The sequence below is a fragment of the Salvelinus fontinalis genome, chromosome 16 (assembly GCF_029448725.1).
Source record: "Salvelinus fontinalis isolate EN_2023a chromosome 16, ASM2944872v1, whole genome shotgun sequence".
Taxonomy (NCBI): domain Eukaryota; kingdom Metazoa; phylum Chordata; class Actinopteri; order Salmoniformes; family Salmonidae; genus Salvelinus; species Salvelinus fontinalis.
Window position 1 is genome coordinate 44766703 of NC_074680.1, and position 20601 is coordinate 44787303.

At 43.9% G+C, this 20601-nt stretch overlaps 1 protein-coding gene across 1 annotated transcript in view; it reads right to left on the reverse strand.

Moving 5' to 3' along the window:
• Positions 1-97: 97 nt before the first annotated feature.
• Positions 98-20601, reverse strand: part of LOC129813233 (uncharacterized) — a gene marked incomplete in the record, with an annotated part of 30854 nt that continues 10350 nt past the window's right edge. Inside the window, 4 exon segments of the mRNA XM_055865523.1 lie at positions 98-3205; positions 12194-12275; positions 12882-17079; positions 18795-19471. Coding sequence (XP_055721498.1) covers positions 2137-3205; positions 12194-12275; positions 12882-17079; positions 18795-19471 — 6026 coding nt within the window.

The following is a 20601-nucleotide window of genomic DNA, read 5'->3' on the forward strand; positions in this document are numbered from 1 at the left end:
TGTGTGTGTGTGTGTGTGTGTGTGTGTGTGTGTGTGTGTGTGTGTGTGTGTGTGCGTGCGTGTGTGTGTGTGTAAATCAGAGAGCAGTAGACAGATCTCTGTTATAATATACTTTATTCAACTCATCATTCATCCTTCTCCTCAGTCTGTACATCCATCTCTCTCCTCTCTCCTACTCTTTATCACCTCACACTCTACCCCTCTCTCCTCTCCTCTCTCCTACTCTTTATCACCTCACACTCTACCCCTCTCTCCTCTCTCCTACTCTTTATCACCTCACACTCTACCCCTCTCTCCTCTCTCCTACTCTTTATCACCTCACACTCTACCCCTCTCTCCTCTCTCCTACTCTTTATCACCTCACACTCTACCCCTCTCTCCTCTCTCCTACTCTTTATCACCTCACACTCTACCCCTCTCTCCTCTCTCCTACTCTTTATCACCTCACACTCTACCCCTCTCTCCTCTCTCCTACTCTTTATCACCTCACACTCTACCCCCTCTCTCCTCTCTCCTACTCTCTATCACCTCACACTCTACCCCTCTCTCCTCTCTCCTACTCTTTATCACCTCACACTCTACCCCTCTCTCCTCTCTCCTACTCTTTATCACCTCACACTCTACCCCTCTCTCCTCTCTCCTACTCTTTATCACCTCACACTCTACCCCTCTCTCCTCTCTCCTACTCTTTATCACCTCACACTCTACCCCTCTCTCCTCTCTCCTACTCTTTATCACCTCACACTCTACCCCTCTCTCCTCTCTCCTACTCTTTATCACCTCACACTCTACCCCCTCTCTCTTTCTCCATATTTTACTTGTTCTTCTATCTATCCTTCCCCCATAACCACTCCACCTCTAATCTCTGTCTATCGTTCACCTGACTTTATCCCTATAGATATGTCACATCTGCCCTCTAAACACAATCTGTACACACTTTATCTCTAACCTCTAAGGCCCTAAACCCATATCTAGCACCAGGGCTAATCCAGATAACCTATATACAATGGGACTCCCATTGTCTTCACAGTTCTCAAATGAAATCACTAGAAAACTCGTAGGACACAAAATCAAACTGTTATAAAAATGTACAAAGTCCAGGTATTAAAGGTACAAGTAAAAATAAATGAGACAGAAGATACTTTATAGTGAGATGAGGGAAGTAAAACACGTAGTACATTTAATTTAAAAAAACACTCAATCAAATTATGTCTAATGTCAGAAAACTAAATAAGATGATTTAATTCATGAAATATTTATACATTTCTTAATTTCATTATTTTACTTTTAGATTTGTGTGTTTTGTTGTAAATTGTTAGATATTACTGCACTGTCGGAGCTACAGTAGGAACACGAGCATTTCGCTACACCCTCAATAACATCTGATAAATATGTGTACGTGACCAATAACATTTGATCTGATTTGTTTGAAAGAGCATTTAAGTATCAAATAATATAACTATAGGATAACTTAAGCAGATTACATTCCTTCCAATCACAATCATGATTCCAAACAATAAGCCAATCACAATCAAAAGAGACATTCTCAGACATGCCCACTGCAGCAGTTGCTTCACTGGGAGTGACAGTTTGTCTTTGGTAACTGGAACCTCAAAATACATTTTTTATTTTTTTTATATATTTTAATAATATAATACAATGTTGCTTTCTTAATCTCAAAAATGGCTACTGCTGCATACTAAAACTAGATACAACACTGAAACAACAGAGACAAAAACAACATTCATGTTATCCAATAATCTATTAACAGAGACAATCATCTTGTACCAGCGGAGGCTGGTGGAAGGTGATATAGGAGGACGGACTCATTGTAATGGCTGGAATGAAATAAATGGAATGGTATCAAAGACATGAACCACATGGAAAACACACGTTTGACTCCGCTCCACTAATTCCATTCCAGCCGTTACAATGAGCCCATCCTCCTATTGCTGCGCTCACCAGCCTCCACTGTCCCGTACAATAGCCAGTCTGGTGGATGGTAGGTTTTTTTTGAGACAGTGTTCGACTTCCAACAATTTCCCCAGGTGCAGGATACATAAAGTCTCCTAGATCCTGGACTGAAGCTTCTGTCCTGGGTATATGAGTAGGACAGCGACTCACCAGTCTGGTGCTCTAGCCAACCCACAAGACGTTGTGTGTCTCCATAGACCTGCTCTGCTGCCAATCAAGGCTGCCGTTGGTGGCCTCGGCACGTCCGTCAGTGAGCTCGACCAATCCAAAAGTCTTGCAGGAATCGCGGCCCAGTCCGATGGTCACGGCCAACCCATCGCCCTCCATTGATTCGCCCTCCCCTTCCCGCTCCGAGATGGCAGTCATGGGGCTGCTGTGTAGTCGGCTGCGGGCAGCGAAACGCCGGCTGGCTGAGCAAGGAGGAGTGGGGGAGCGGGGGGGTCGCCACCCCCAAAGAGAGGGGGAGGAGGGGTATGTGGGGGAGGACAGGGAGGAGAGAGGGAGCGTGCCCTCAGTGAGTGCCCACTCTGCCCTCCTCATGTGTCTGTGTGTGTACTGGGGCTGGGGTAGGTGTAGCGTCATTAGCTGGTGTGTTTGTGCAAAGGGCTGAGGGGTGTGAGTGTGTGACTCCACTCCAAGCTGCAAGTGTATGTCTGACAAGGGATGACTCTGTGAGCTCTGGCTTGGTGAGCTCCGTGAGCTCTGACTCTGTGAGCTCTGTGAGCGCTGGCTCTGTGAGCTCTGGCTCTGTGAGCTCTGTGAGTTCTGTGAGCACAGGCTCTGTGAGCGCAGGCTGTGTGAGCAATGTGAGCGCAGGCTCTGTGAGCTCTGTGATTGCTGACTCTGTGATCGCTGGCTCTGTGAGCGCTGGCTCTGTGAGCGCAGGCTCTGTGAGCTCTGGCTCTGTGAGCTCTGGCTATGTGTTGTCGCCATCATGTGTTTGGGGGCAGTACTGCGGAGTCTCTCGGCTGCAGACATGCGCGTTGCAGGGTCGCTGCGACTTCCCTTCCTCAAGAGCAGAGCCTTGAAGCTGTCACTGCTGCTGCTGACCCCTAACCTATGACCTATCACCTTACTGGATCCTAACACCTCAAGAGGTTGCAGATGGGCGGGGCTAGGGCCTGGAGGGGTCACTGGAGGAGAGGAGGAGAAAGAAGAGGAGGAGGAGAGGGGAAAGACACGGCATCGGTCTTCCTCAGAGTTCCTGCGCCCAAGAACTTTCCTCTTAGACCTGAAAGAGGGGGGGAGAGAGAGAGAGAGAGAGAGAGAGAGAGAGAGAGAGAGAGAGAGAGAGAGAGAGAGAGAGAGAGAGAGAGAGAGAGAGAGAGAGAGAGAGAGAGAGAGAGAGAGAGAGAGAGAGAGAGAGAGAGAGAGAGAGAGAGGGAGGATGGGAGAGAAGTTAACATTAAATGACTGATTATAGTCCTACTACCAACGAATCAGTGAAGTACCGAACCAGTGAACCTCCAAACCAGTGAACCACCAAACCAGTGAACCACCAAACCAGTGAACCACCAATCCAATGAACCACCAAACCAGTGAGCCACCAAACCAGTGAGCCACCAAACCAGTGAGCCACCAAACCAGTGAACCACCAAACCAGTGAGCCACCAAACCAGTGAACCACCAAACCAGTGAACCTCCAAACCAGTGAACCACCAAACCAGTGAACCACCAAACCAGTGAACCACCAAACCAGTGAGCCACAAAACCAGTGAGCCACCAAACCAGTGAACCACCAAACCAGTGAACCATCAAACCAGTGAACCATCAGACCAGTGAGCCACCAAACCAGTGAACCACCAAACCAGTGAACCACCAAACCAGTGAACCATCAAACCAGTGAACCATCAAACCAGTGAACCACCAAACCAGTGAGCCACCAAACCACTGAACCACCAAACCAGTGAGCCACCAAACCACTGATCCACCAAACCAGTGAACCATCAAACCACTGAACCACCAAACCAGTGAACCACCAAACCACTGAACCACCAAACCAGTGAACCATCAAACCAGTGAACCATCAAACCAGTGAACCATCAAACCAGTGAACCATCGAACCAGTGAACCATCAAACCAGTGAACCATCAAACCACTGAACCATCAAACCATGCTAATGACAGGATGCATTTGACACGTCATGCATGTAGTACACTAGAACGTTCTATACCTATTAATACACTAGAACGTTCTATACCTATTAATACACTAGAACGTTCTATACCTATTAGTACACTAGAACGTGCTATACCTATTAGTACACTAGAACGTACTATACCTGTTAGTACACTAGAACGTTCTATACCTATTAGCACACTATAACGTTCTATACCTATTAGTACACTAGAACGTTCTATACCTATTATTACACTAGAACGTTCTATACCTATTAGTACACTAGAACGTTCTATACCTATTAGTACACTAGAACGTTCTATACCTATTAGTACACTAGAACGTTCTATACCTAATAATACACTAGAACGTTCTATACCTATTAGTACACTATAACGTTCTATACCTATTAATACACTAGAACGTTCTATACCTAATAATACACTAGAATGTTCTATACCTATTAGTACACTAGAACGTTCTATACCTATTAATACACTAGAACGTTCTATACCTAATAATACACTAGAACGTTCTTTACCTATTAGTACACTAGAACGTTATATACCTATTAATACACTAGAACGTTCTATACCTAATAATACACTAGAACGTTCTATACCTATTAGTACACTAGAAGGTTCTATACCTATTAATACACTAGAACGTTCTATACCTATTAGTACACTAGAACGTTCTATACCTATTAGTACACTAGAACGTTCTTTAGCTATTAGTACACTAGAACGTTCTTTACCTATTAGTACACTAGAACGTTATATACCTATTAATACACTAGAACGTTCTATACCTAATAATACACTAGAACGTTCTATACCTATTAGTACACTAGAACGTTCTATACCTATTAATACACTAGAAGGTTCTATACCTATTAGTACACTAGAACGTTCTATACCTATTAATACACTAGAACGTTCTATACCTATTAATACACTAGAACGTTCTATACCTATTAGTACACTAGAACGCTCTATACCTATTAGTACACTAGAACGTTCTATACCTATTAGTACACTAGAACGTTCTATACCTATTAATACATTACAACGTTCTATACCTGTTAGTACAATGATCTTGATTCATAGAAGTGGATGATGAAAGCCTTCCTGTTTTGTTGATAAGCACATAACTAACTACAAAACCTACATCTGCGTTAACGATGAGCTCAATAAGAAATATTTGCCGCCAAAGCCTCCCAGCATGTTTCACTACAGAGGGACTAGTTATAACAGCATGTTTCACCATAGAGGGACTAGTTATAACATCATGTTTCATTACAGAGGGACTAGTTATAAAATCATGTTTCACTACAGCTGGACTAGTTATAACATCATGTTTCACTACAGAGGGACTAGTTATAACATCATGTTTCACCACAGAGGGATTAGTTATAACATCATGTTTCACCACAGAGGGACTAGTTATAACATCGTGTTTCACTACAGAGGGACTAGTTATAACATCATGTTTCACTACAGAGGGACTAGTTATAATATCATGTTTTATTACAGAGGGACTAGTTATAACATCATGTTTCATTATCGAGGAACTAGTTATAACATCATGTTTCATTACAGAGGGACTAGTTATAACATCATGTTTCACTACAGAGGGACTAGTTATAACATCATGTTTCAATTTAGAGGGACTAGTTATAACATCATGTTTCATTACAGAGGGACTAGTTATAACATCATGTTTCACTACAGCTGGACTAGTTATAACATCATGTTTCATTACAGAGGGACTAGTTATATCATCATGTTTCATTACAGACGGACTAGTTATAACATCATGTTTCATTACAGAGGGACTAGTTATATCATCATGTTTCATTACAGAGGGACTAGTTATAACATCATGTTTCACTATAGAGGGACTAGTTATAACATCATGTTTCACCACAGAGGGATTAGTTATAACATCATGTTTCATTACAGAGGGACTAGTTATAACATCATGTTTCACTACAGAGGGACTAGTTATAACATCATGTTTCACTACAGAGGGACTAGTTATAACATCATGTTTCACTACAGAGGGACTAGTTATAACATCATGTTTCACTACAGAGGGACTAGTTATAACATCATGTTTCACTACAGAGGGACTAGTTATAACATCATGTTTCAATTTAGAGGGACTAGTTATAACATCATGTTTCACCACAGAGGGACTAGTTATAACATCATGTTTCACTACAGCTGGACTAGTTATAACATCATGTTTCATTACAGAGGGACTAGTTATATCATCATGTTTCATTACAGACGGACTAGTTATAACATCATGTTTCATTACAGAGGGACTAGTTATATCATCATGTTTCATTACAGAGGGACTAGTTATAACATCATGTTTCACTATAGAGGGACTAGTTATAACATCATGTTTCACCACAGAGGGATTAGTTATAACATCATGTTTCATTACAGAGGGACTAGTTATATCATCATGTTTCATTACAGAGGGACTAGTTATAACATCATGTTTCACTATAGAGGGACTAGTTATAACATCATGTTTCACCACAGAGGGACTAGTTATATCATCATGTTTCATTACAGAGGGACTAGTTATAACATCATGTTTCATTACAGAGGGACTAGTTATAACATCATGTTTCACTACAGAGGGACTAGTTATAACATCATGTTTCACTACAGAGGGACTAGTTATAACATCATGTTTCACTATAGAGGGACTAGTTATAACATCATGTTTCACTACAGAGAGACTAGTTATAACATCATGTTTCACTACAGAGGGACTAGTTATAACATCATGTTTCACCACAGAGGGACTAGTTATAACATCATGTTTCACTATAGAGGGACTAGTTATAACATCATGTTTCACTACAGAGGGACTAGTTATAAAATAATGTTTCACTACAGAGGGACTAGTTATAACATCATGTTTCACCACAGAGGGACTAGTTATAACATCATGTTTCACTATAGAGGGACTAGTTATAACATCATGTTTCACTATAGAGGGACTAGTTATAACATCATGTTTCACCACAGAGGGACTAGTTATAACATCATGTTTCACTATAGAGGGACTAGTTATAACATCATGTTTCACTATAGAGGGACTAGTTATAACATCATGTTTCACTACAGAGAGACTAGTTATAACATCATGTTTCACAATAGAGGGACTAGTTATAACATCATGTTTCACTACAGAGGGACTAGTTATAACATCATCTTTCACCACAGAGGGACTAGTTATAACATCATGTTTCACTATAGAGGGACTAGTTATAACATCATGTTTCACCACAGAGGGACTAGTTATAACATCATGTTTCACTACAGAGGGACTAGTTATAACATCATGTTTCAATTTAGAGGGACTAGTTATAACATCATGTTTCATTACAGAGGGACTAGTTATAACATCATGTTTCACTACAGCTGGACTAGTTATAACATCATGTTTCATTACAGAGGGACTAGTTATATCATCATGTTTCATTACAGACGGACTAGTTATAACATCATGTTTCATTACAGAGGGACTAGTTATATCATCATGTTTCATTACAGAGGGACTAGTTATAACATCATGTTTCACTATAGAGGGACTAGTTATAACATCATGTTTCACCACAGAGGGATTAGTTATAACATCATGTTTCATTACAGAGGGACTAGTTATAACATCATGTTTCACTACAGAGGGACTAGTTATAACATCATGTTTCACTACAGAGGGACTAGTTATAACATCATGTTTCACTATAGAGGGACTAGTTATAACATCATGTTTCACTACAGAGAGACTAGTTATAACATCATGTTTCACTACAGAGGGACTAGTTATAACATCATGTTTCACCACAGAGGGACTAGTTATAACATCATGTTTCACTATAGAGGGACTAGTTATAACATCATGTTTCACTACAGAGGGACTAGTTATAACATAATGTTTCACTACAGAGGGACTAGTTATAACATCATGTTTCACCACAGAGGGACTAGTTATAACATCATGTTTCACTATAGAGGGACTAGTTATAACATCATGTTTCACTATAGAGGGACTAGTTATAACATCATGTTTCACCACAGAGGGACTAGTTATAACATCATGTTTCACTATAGAGGGACTAGTTATAACATCATGTTTCACTATAGAGAGACTAGTTATAACATCATGTTTTATTACAGAGGGACTAGTTATATCATCATGTTTCATTACAGACGGACTAGTTATAACATCATGTTTCACTACAGAGGGATTAGTTATAACATCATATTTCGCCACAGAGGGACTAGTTATAACATCATGTTTCACTACAGAGGGACTAGTTATAACATCATGTTTCACTACAGAGGGACTAGTTATAACATCATGTTTCACTACAGAGGGACTAGTAATAACATCATGTTTCATTACAGAGGGACTAGTTATAACATCATGTTTCACTACAGAGGGACTAGTTATAACATCATGTTTCACTATAGAGGGACTAGTTATAACATCATGTTTCACTACAGAGGGACTAGTTATAACATCATGTTTCACTACAGAGGGACTAGTTATAACATCATGTTTCACTATAGAGGGACTAGTTATAACATCATGTTTCACTACAGAGGGACTAGTTATAACATCATGTTTCACTACAGAGGGACTAGTTATAACATCATGTTTCACCACAGAGGGACTAGTTATAACATCATGTTTCACTATAGAGGGACTAGTTATAACATCATGTTTCACTACAGAGGGACTAGTTATAACATAATGTTTCACTACAGAGGGACTAGTTATAACATCATGTTTCACCACAGAGGGACTAGTTATAACATCATGTTTCACTATAGAGGGACTAGTTATAACATCATGTTTCACTATAGAGGGACTAGTTATAACATCATGTTTCACCACAGAGGGACTAGTTATAACATCATGTTTCACTATAGAGGGACTAGTTATAACATCATGTTTCACTATAGAGGGACTAGTTATAACATCATGTTTCACTACAGAGAGACTAGTTATAACATCATGTTTCACAATAGAGGGACTAGTTATAACATCATGTTTCACTACAGAGGGACTAGTTATAACATCATGTTTCACCACAGAGGGACTAGTTATAACATCATGTTTCATTACAGATGGACTAGTTATAACATCATGTTTCAATTTAGAGGGACTAGTTATAACATCATGTTTCACTACAGAGGGACTAGTTATAGCATCATGTTTCACCACAGAGGGACTAATTATAACATCATGTTTCATTACAGAGGGACTAGTTATAACATCATGTTTCACCACAGAGGGACTAGTTATAACATCATGTTTCACTACAAAGGGACTAGTTATAACATCATGTTTCACCACAGAGGGACTAGTTATAACATCATGTTTCACTACAGAGGGACTAGTTATATCATCATGTTTCATTACAGAGGGACTAGTTATATCATCATGTTTCATTACAGACGGACTAGTTATAACATCATGTTTCACTACAGAGGGATTAGTTATAACATCATATTTCGCCACAGAGGGACTAGTTATAACATCATGTTTCACTACAGAAGGACTAGTTATAACATCATGTTTCACTACAGAGGGACTAGTTATAACATCATGTTTCACTACAGAGGGACTAGTAATAACATCATGTTTCATTACAGAGGGACTAGTTATAACATCATGTTTCACTACAGAGGGACTAGTTATAACATCATGTTTCACTATAGAGGGACTAGTTATAACATCATGTTTCACTACAGAGGGACTAGTTATAACATCATGTTTCACTACAGAGGGACTAGTTATAACATCATGTTTCACTATAGAGGGACTAGTTATAACATCATGTTTCACTACAGAGGGACTAGTTATAACATCATGTTTCACTACAGAGGGACTAGTTATAACATCATGTTTCACCACAGAGGGACTAGTTATAACATCATGTTTCACTACAGAGGGACTAGTTATAACATCATGTTTCACTACAGAGGGACTAGTTATAACATCATGTTTCACTATAGAGGGACTAGTTATAACATCATGTTTCACCACAGAGGGACTAGTTATAACATCATGTTTCACTACAGAGGGACTAGCTATACACACCATTCACTAAAGGACTAGGCTGGACTATGGGATGATCCACCCCTAACTACACCCTCCAACCGATCAGTGTTACCTGCTTTCAACACCACGCCCACACACCTGGGTGGTCAAACGCGTGTGCCTTCCCAGAATGCACTGCTACAGAGAGATGCAGATGCAGGGCAAGGTGTGTTAATGCTGCATTAGAACCCCAAAAAATGTAAAGTATATATATATATATATATATACAGTGCATTCGGAAAGTATTAAGACCCCTTGACTTTTACCACATTTTGTTACGTTACAGCTACAAAAATAAATCTCATCAATCTACACACAGTACCCCATAATGACAAAGTTTTTAGAGATGTTTACAAATGTATTAAACATGTCAAACTGAAATATCACGTAAGTATTCAGACCCTTTGCTGATTACTTTGTTAAAGCACCTTTGGCAGCGATTTCAGCCTCGAGTCTTCTTGGGTATGACGCTACCAGCTTGGCACATCTGTATTTGGGGAGTTTCTCCCATTATTCTCTGTAGATCCTCTCAAGCTCTGTCAGGTTGGATGGGGAGCTTCGCTGTTCAGCTATTTTCAGGTCTCCAGAGATGTTCGATCCGGTTCAAGTCCAGGGCCTGGCTGGGCCTCTCAAGGACATTGAGACTTGTCTCAAAGCCACTCCTGCGTTGTCTTGGCTGTGTTCTTAGGGTCGTTGTCCTGTTGGAAGGTGAACCTTTACCCCCAGTCTGAGGTCTTGAGTGCTCTGGAGCAGGTTTTCACCAGGGATCTCTGTACTTTGCTCTGTTCATCTTTCCTTCGATCCTGACTAGTCTCCCAGTCCCTGCCGCTGAAAAACATCCCCACAACATGATGCTGCCACCTCCATGATTCACTGTAGGGATGGTGCCATGTTTGGCATTCAGGCCAAATAGTTCAATCTTGGCTTCATCAGACCAGAGAATATTGTTTCTCATCAGCTGAGAGTCCTTTAGTTACCTTTTGGCAAACTCCAAGTGTGCTGTCATGTGCCATTTACTGAGGAGTGGCTTCCGTCTGGCCACTCTACCATAAAGGCCTGGTTGGTGGAGTGCTGCAGAGATGGTTGTCCTTCTGGAAGGTTCTCTCATCTCCACAGAGGAACTCTGGGGCTCTGTCAGAGTGACCATCGGGTTCTTGATCACTTCCCTGACCAAGGCCCTTCTCCCCTGATTGCTCAGTTTGGCCGGGCAGCCAGCTTTAGGAAGAGTCTTGGTGGTTCTAAACTTCTTCATTCTTCCAGAATGATCGAGGCCACTCTTGGGGATCTTCAATGATGCAGAAATTTGTTGGTACCTTTCCTCAGATCTGTGCCTCGACACAATTCTGTCTCTGAGCTCTACAGACAATTACTTTGACCTCATGGCTTGGTTTTTGCTCTGACGTGAACTGTCAACTGTGGGACCTTATATAGACAGGTGTGTGCCTTTCCTAATCATGTCCAATCAATTGAATTTACCACAGTTGGACTCCAATCAAGTTGTAGAAACATCTCAAGGATGATCAATGGAAACAGGATGCACCTGAGCTCAATTTCGAGTCTCATAGCAAAGGATCTGAATACTTATATAAATAAGGTATTTCTGTTTTTTTTTCTTTTATACATTTAAAAACATGTTTTCATTATGGGTTATTATGTGTAGATTGATGAGGATAATTTTAAAAATCCATTTTAGAATAAGTCTGTAATGTAACAAAAGGAAGGCTGAATACTTTCCAAATGCTCTGTATATATATATATATATATATATATATATAATAAAAATAAAAAAAACATCTAAGATTTTTTTTTTTATATAAACAAAGAATATACAAAAATGGATCTCCGGGGTTCAGATATGTGGATCTATGAGACGTGTATCAGAGTGTCTGAAGAACATACAGGAGTGTCATCATGTGTCATCATGTGTCATCATGTGTCATCATGTGTTATCACGACATACCTGTGTATGGCAGCAAACAGGTCTTCAGTAGTCCGTGGTGGTGTCACCATCTTCTCCACTGAAGAAATATCAAACACCTCACCTGAGAGAGAGGGAGAACGCGACAGACAGAGAGAGAGAGAGAGAGAGAGAGAGAGAGAGAGAGAGAGAGAGAGATTGTAGAGACCTGTGCAGAAACCAATACTCCAAACCATCCATACTCCGAGCTGATAGGCTGGAGAGACTGAAGCAGCCACTGGTCGAGACAGTGACAACTCCAAACCATACTCCAAGCTGATAGGATGGAGAGAAGTCTATGTATTTCCTGCAGCAGTGTCCTTCAGTCAAGGCTGTCAGGGTAGAAGGGGGAGAGGGTCAGGGAGAGAGAGAGCTGGAGGGGGTTGAGAGATTAATGGTCATCTCCAACCCAAAGGAAGGTAGTAGTCTTACAACCCAGTAAGAGATCTATGTAGGAGAGAGGGGAGAAAGAGAGAGAAGGAGAGACAGTGAGAGAGAAACAGAGAGACAGAGAGAGAGACAGAGACAGAGACCAGAGACAGCGAGAGAGAGAGAGAGAGAGAGAGAGAGACAGAGAGAGACAGAGAGAGACAGAGAAAGAGAGAGATAGACAGTGAGAGAGAGACAGACATAGAGAGAGAGAGAGAGACAGAGAGAGAGAGAGAGAGAGAGAGAGAGTTCCATAACTCACCATTGTCTTCTCTGGAGGTCAGGGACCCTGTGGAGCTGCTGGCCCCATCTGTGTCCAGGCTGCACCTCTCCTCCCTCTTCCCCCACTCCTTCCTCTCCTCCCACTCCATCCTTTCTTCCCCCAGTTCCCCCTCGTCCTCTTGGATGAACAGATCTGGCAGGAGTAGCGCCCCTTTCAGGCTGTCAGTAGACAGAGGACTGCTCAGAGAGTCTCTCCTCTCTTCCAGAGAAAAGCTTTCAAAATCATTGCTGTCCTCCTCAATCGCTCCCCTCTGTCTGTCTTCCTCTTCACCCTCCTCCTCTCTTCTCTCCAGCTTCTGCCAATTTTCTCTCTCCTCCTTCTCTTCTTCCTCCTGCATCACCCAAATTTCCTCTGGTTCTGATCTCCCCAGCTCTGTGTATGGCACCGGTACTCTCTGTGGCTGTCTGGGAGCTGCTTCTCTCTCAGTGTCTGCCTCTCTCTCTGTCTCTCTCTCTGCCTCTGTGTCTACCTCTTTCTCTGTGTCTGTCTCACTCTCTGTCTCGTCCTCTCTCTCTGTCTCGTCCTCTCTCTCTGTCTCTGTCTTCATCTCCAGTGGACAGGACTCCTGCTGTGGCTCTGATACACAGGGTTCTGGAGGACAGGGGCTTGGTGGTAACTCTGGTACACAGGGTTCTGGAGGACAGGGCCTTGGTGGTAACTCTGCTACACAGGGTTCTGGAGGACAGGGCCTTGGTGGTAACTCTGGTACACAGGGTTCTGGAGGACAGGGCCTTGGTGGTAACTCTGCTACACAGGGTTCTGGAGGACAGGGCCTTGGTGGTAACTCTGGTACACAGGGTTCTGGAGGACAGGGCCTTGGTGGTAACTCTGGTACAGGGGGTGCTGGAGGACAGGGGCTTGGTGGTAGCTCTGGTACACAGTATTGTGACTGGAAGAACTTCAGGAAGGGGTATGCTGTCTCTGGCTCTGGTTGAGACTCTGTCTGGGGCTTGGTTGTCCTCTCTATGGGTTGTTGAGACTCTGTCTGGGGCTTGGTCGTCCTCTCTATGGGTTGTTGAGACTCTGTCTGGGTCTGTGTCTCTGGCTGGGTCTGTATCTCTGGCCGGTACAGGTTTATCCCAAGTGAGGGTGGTGTCTCTGGGACGGAGGGCTCTGGAGGTGTACCTATCAATACGGGTGGGGGTGGTGGTGGTGGTGTGTCTGTCTGGTTTGTTCTCAGCAAGGGCGGGGGCATGATCTTGGGCTTCTTTAGGGCAACGGGAAGCTTCTGTCTGTGGGGGGAGGAGGGGGAGGGGGTAGCAGAGGAGTGTGTGGGTGTGTATGCCCACGCTGAGTACTCTGGTTGGCCGTCGGCGAGGCAGGATGTGGTCTCCTGTCGAGGCGTAGGTTCTCCGTTCTGTCGTGTGTTTTCAGCAGCGGGGCTAGATCTTTGAAACACTGTTCTCAGTGGCCTAGAGAGCACAACAGCCTTCTTTGGGGTTCTCTCTTCCGTCTCAGTAAGCACGGCATCAAACCTTCCTACACTCTCTAACACAGTGCTGGTTAGCTTGGTATCCATGCCCTCCCCTCGCTCCTGGGCTCTGGTTAGCGTTATGCCATTTAGCTTAGCTTCTGTGCTCTTTGCAATATGCTGGGCATCACTGGTTGACTTAGCATTGGTTAGCATAATGCTAGTTAGAGAAGCATCATTGATGGCTTGGCTATACTCAACATTAGCTGATGTATGATTGGTTAGCATAATGCTAGTTAGGGTAGCATCATTGATGTCTTGGCCCTGCTCAATATTAGCTGATGTATGGTTGGTTAGCATAATGCTAGTTAGAGTAGCATCATTGATGTCTTGGCCCTGCTCAATATTAGCTGATATAGGGTCGGTGAGCATAATGCTAGTTAAAGAAGCATCATTGATGGCTTGGCTATACTCAACATTAGCTGATGTGTGGTTGGTTAGCATAATGCTAGTTAGGGTAGCATCATTGATGTCTTGGCCCTGCTCAATATTAGCTGATGTAGGGTCGGTTAGCATAATGCTAGTTAGAGTAGCATCATTGATGTCTTGGCCCTGCTCAATATTAGCTGATATAGGGTCGGTTAGCATAATGCTAGTTAGAGTAGCATCATTGATGTCTTGGCCCTGCTCAATATTAGCTGATGTAGGGTCGGTTAGCATAATGCTAGTTAGAGTAGCGTTATTTCTTTCTTGGCTCTGCTCAATATTAGATGATGGAGGGTTGTTTAGCCTCTTGGTAGAGCACAGAGTGACTCTCTGAAGGGCTTGGGTTGTTATCAGGGGCTGGGGAGTGTGTCCTGGACACGCTCTGGGGAGGGGAAGGAGGGGGGAAGGAGGCAGGGGGGTGTGGGTGTAAGAGGGAGGAGGTGGTGGATGAGCGGGAAGAGGAGGAAGATGAGGAGGGCTGTTGATTGACAGGTCTGAATCCTCTGTGAGCTCAGAGGAAGGATGAGCAGGGAACCCTAGCAATGAAGTCACCCGACTGGCAGGTGTAATAGGTGAAAAGAAGGGGTGGCGTTGAGTCTGTCGCACTGCACAGGCATGCAAGGGAGGCGGGAGGGAAGGGGGAGAAGGTAGAGGAGGGGGAGTGGGAAGGGATGGCTGGGGTAGAGGAGGAGGAGAGGGGAGGGATGGTTGAGGTAGAGGAGGGGGAGAGGGGAGGGATGGTTGAGGTAGAGGAGGAGGAGAGGGGAGGGATGGTTGGGGTAGAGGAGGAGGAGAGGGGAGGGATGGTTGGGGTAGAGGAGGAGGAGAGGGGAGGGATGGTTGAGGTAGAGGAGGGGGAGAGGGGAGGGATGGTTGAGGTAGAGGAGGAGGAGAGGGGAGGGATGGTTGGGGTAGAGGAGGAGGAGAGGGGAGGGATGGTTGGGGTAGAGGAGGAGGAGAGGGGAGGGATGGTTGGGGTAGAGGAGGAGGAGAGGGGAGGGATGGTTGGGGTAGAGGAGGGGGAGAGGGGAGGGATGGCTGAGGTAGAGGAGGGGGAGAGGGAAGAGGGGGAGAGATGCACAGATCAGGGAGAGGAGAGGGGAGTGATTGTCCTTGAGGGAGGGATGGGTAGGGTGGAGGTAGAATGTTGGAGCCGGGCAGGGGTGGAGGAGAGGGGAGAGGGGGAAATCTGGAGTCGGAGGAGGTGTAGGAAGAGAGGGAGGAGGTAGAGGAAAAGGAGGAGAAGGGGGAGGAGAGGAGAGAGGACTTTCTCTCTGGGATGGGGGGTCTTGGCCCTCCTCCCCCTGGGCTAGAACTTGTTCTGGGAAGGGAGGAAGAGGAGGTGAGGTGGAGGGAGGAGGAGGAGATGAGGGGTGAGGAGGGTGTTTGGGGTGAGGAGGGTGTGAGGGGTGAGGAGAGGGTTGGGGTGTTGCACTCGCTGGAGTATCCACTGGAGGTGGAAGATGCCAGCCGCTGGAGTCTCCCTGCAGTGGCGGACATCTTAGGAGAAGAGGCAGCCATTTTAAGTCCCATAAGCAGGCTCACCCCTCCAGCACTGGCTGAGCGGGGGACAGATGGGTGAGGATGCTGCTGGCAAGGGCTAGCAGGGTAGTTTTGTTCCTGACCAGGGTTGGGCTGTTGGTGGAAGCTGTGGAAGTGAGGGACATGGTTGATCTGGCTGTCTGTATCAGCACCTGCCCTGCCCACACTGCTACAGCGGGGGACCCATGGGTCCTCGAACACCCCTGGAGAGAGTGGAGGGGAGAGGGGAGTAGGGCTGGAGGTCAGACTCCCCTTCATGGCCACCTCTCCAGGTCCAGCAGTGTCATTGTTGTAGTTGTAGCGCAGTTTTTTCCCCCGGCTAGGTTTAAACCGTAGTGAGGTAGAGCGCGTGGGGGGAGCGGGAGGCCTCTTTGACTTCCTCAGAGAGATACTGCCTGACAGGTTACGGCTGTGTCCATGGAGACCGCGGTGGTCCCGGTTACCGTGGGGACTGCGGTTGCTGCCGGTAGCGTAGTCGGCAGAAACGCAGCCGTGGCCGTGGGACTCGGAGCAGAGGGAAATGCAGTCGTGGCCGTGGGACTCGGAGCAGAGGGAAACGCAGCCGTGGCCGTGGGACTCGGAGCAGAGGGAAACGCAGTCGGTCTGACAAGAGGTGGAGATGGAGGTGAAAGGATGTAGGGGGGAGGAGTGGCTGGAGGGTAAGAGGGGCTCGTAGCTCCAGTCCTCCTCGAGTAAGGTGCTCTGACCCTCCCCTGACTGGCTCAGGAACTCATGATCCTGGAGAGACAGACAAGACAGGCAGGAAGAACATTAACATGACTACCACCAGCAGTAGTAGTAGAATAGCCCAACTATAGAGCAGGAGGCCCTACAGCCCGACTATAGAGCAGGAGGCCCTACATCCTGACCATAGAGCAGGAGGCCCTACATCCTGACCATAGAGCAGGAGGCCCTATATCCTGACCATAGAGCAGGAGGCCCTATATCCTGACCATAGAGCAGGAGGCCCTACAGCCTGACCATAGAGCAGGAGGCCCTACATCCTGACCATAGAGCAGGAGGCCCTTTATCCTGACCATAGAGCAGGAGGCCCTACAGCCCGACCATAGAGCAGGAGGCCCTACAGCCTGACCATAGAGCAGGAGGCCCTACAGCCTGACTATAGAGCAGGAGGCCCTACAGCCTGACCATAGAGCAGGAGGCCCTATATCCTGACCATAGAGCAGGAGGCCCTACAGCCTGACCATAGAGCAGGAGGCCCTACAGCCTGACCATAGAGCAGGAGGCCCTACAGCCTGACCATAGAGCAGGAGGCCCTACAGCCTGACCAATAAAAATAACAATAATAACACTAATCCAAATAACAATAATAACAATAACAACAAGCTAAATAATATATAAAAATAATAATATATATATATAATAATTATAATAATAACACTAACAATAATATAAATCACTACCATGCTTGTCACTTATGAACATTTTTGAACATCTTGGCATAGTTCTGTTATAATCTCCACCCGGCACAGCCAGAAGAGGACTGGCCACCCCTCATAGCCTGGTTCCTCTCTAGGTTTCTTCCTAGGTTTTGGCCTTTCTAGGGAGTTTTTCCTAGCCACCGTGCTTCTACACCTGCATTATTAGCTGTTTGGGGTTTTAGGCTGGGTTTCTGTACAGCACTTCGAGATATTAGCTGATGTACGAAGGGCTATATAAAATAAAATTGATTGATTGATTGATTGAATAATATTAATAACAATATAAATAATAATAACAACAACAATAATATATATCATAATAATAACAATAACAACAATCTAAATAATAATAATAATAGCAATAATATAAAGCATAATAATAACAATAACAACAATATAAATTATGAGAACCTTAATAACAATAATATAAATAATGCAAATACAACAACAATAATATAAATAATAATAATAAACTATAACAATAATCTAAATAGTAATAATAATAACAATAGTCTAAATAATAATAATAACAATAACAATACTCTAAACAATAATAATAATAACAATAATCTTAATAATAATAATAGCAATAACAACCATATAATTAACAATAATAACAATGATAACAATAATATAAATCATAATAATAACAATAATATGCATAATGATATTATTAATAACAATAATATAAATAATAATAACAATAACAACAATATAAATAAATAATAATATCAATAATAACAATAATATGAATCATAATATAACAATAATATAAATAATGATAATATCAATAACAATAACAATAATATAAATCATAATATAACAATAATATAAATACTGATAATATTAATAACAATAACAGTAATATAAATCATAATATAACAACAATATAAATACTGATAATATTAATAACAATAACAATAATATAAATCATAATATAACAATAATATAAATACTGATAATATTAATAACAATAACAATAATTGAATCATAATAATAATGTGTACTCACCATAGAGCAGGATGTCGTATGGCAGAATGTCCTGTAGGGGGTGCTGAGGCAGCTGCAATCAGAGCTCAGGGAGGACAGGATGTTCTGACGGGGGAGGCTGCAGAACCCCTCTCCTCCATCTTCACCCCCCAGGGAGACACTGCCCACGGAAGAGGAGGGCGTGAGGCTGAGGTAAGGCGTGAGGGAGGGGTTAGGGGTGAGGGTCGGGGTGAGAGAGGCCATCAGAGAAGAGATACCCTGTCCTCTCTGGGCTCGGATCCGACGCACTGAAGGTTTCATCACTCTCCTCTCCTCCTCCCTTTCCTCCTCTCTTCTCTCCTCCTCCCTTTCCTCCTCTCTCCTCTCGTCCATTCTCCTCTTCTCCTCCCTTTCCTCCTCTCTCCTCTCGTCCATTCTCCTCTCCTCCTCCCTTTCCTCTAATCTCCTCTCCTCCACTCTCCTCTCCTCCTCCCTTTCCTCCTCTCTTCTTTCCACCATTCTCCTCTCTTCTACCCTTTCCTCCTCCAACAGGCCGGCCTCCTGGGTGTGTGAGGGCGTGAGTGATTGGGTGTGTGGGCCTTGTGCGAGAGAACGCTGTAGCAGGGCTGTGTTGACACTGCCGGTTCGGCCCAGAGTAGAGTACTGACCAGGCAAAACCACTGATCCACCACACCCTGGCTCTTCGTGAGGTTCATGTTCTGTAGAAGAGGAGAGGAGAGGAGAGGAGAGGAGCGTAGAGGAGAGGAGAGGAGAGGAGCGTAGAGGAGAGGAGCGTAGAGGAGAGGAGAGGAGAGGAGAGGAGAGGATAGGATAGGAGAGGAGAGGAGAGGAGAGAGAGGTCAAATGTCTACTGTCAGATCTGGTGCTTCTGTCCCCAACCAAGGAGGGCCTACAGCACCTAGATCTTCTGCACAGATTCTGTCAGACCTGAGACCTGACAGTACATCTCAGTAAGACAAAAATAATGATGTTCCAAAAAAGGTCCAGTTGCCAGGACCACCAATACAAATTCCATCTAGAAACCGTTGCCCAAGAGCACACAAAAAACGATACATACCTCGGCCTAAACATCAGTGCCACAGGTAACTTCCACAAAGCTGTGAACGAGCTGAGAGACAAGGTAAGAAGGGCCTTCTATGCCATCAAAAGGAATATAAAATTAGACATACCAATTAGGATCTGGATAAAAATACTTGAAACCTTCCATAACAAAGCCTTCACCAACAGAGAAATGAACCTGGAGAAGAGTCCCCTAAGCAAGCTGGTCCTGGGGCTCTGTTCACAAACACAAACACACCCCACAGAGCCCCAGGACAGCAACATATTTAGACCCAACCAAATCATGAGAAAACAAAAAGATAATTACTTGACACATTGGAAATAATTAACAAACAAACAGAGCCAACTAGAATGCTATTTGGCACTAAACAGAGAGTACACAGTGGCAGAATACCTGACCACTGTGACTGACCCACACTTAAGGAAAGCTTTGACTATGTACAGATTCAGTGAGCATAGCCTTGCTATTGAGAAAGGCCGCCGTAGGCAGACATGGCTCTCAAGAGAAGACAGACTATGTGCACACTGCCCACAAAATGAGGTGGAAACAGCTGCACTTCCTAACCTCCTGCACAATGTATGACCATATTAGAGAGACATATTTCCCTCAGATTACACAGATCCACAAAGAATTCAAAAATAAACCCAATTTTGATAAACTCCCATATCTACTGGGTGAAATTCCACAGTGTGCCATCACAGCAGCAAGATGTGACCTGTTACCACAAGAAAAGGGCAATCAGTGAAGAACAAACACCATTGTAAATAC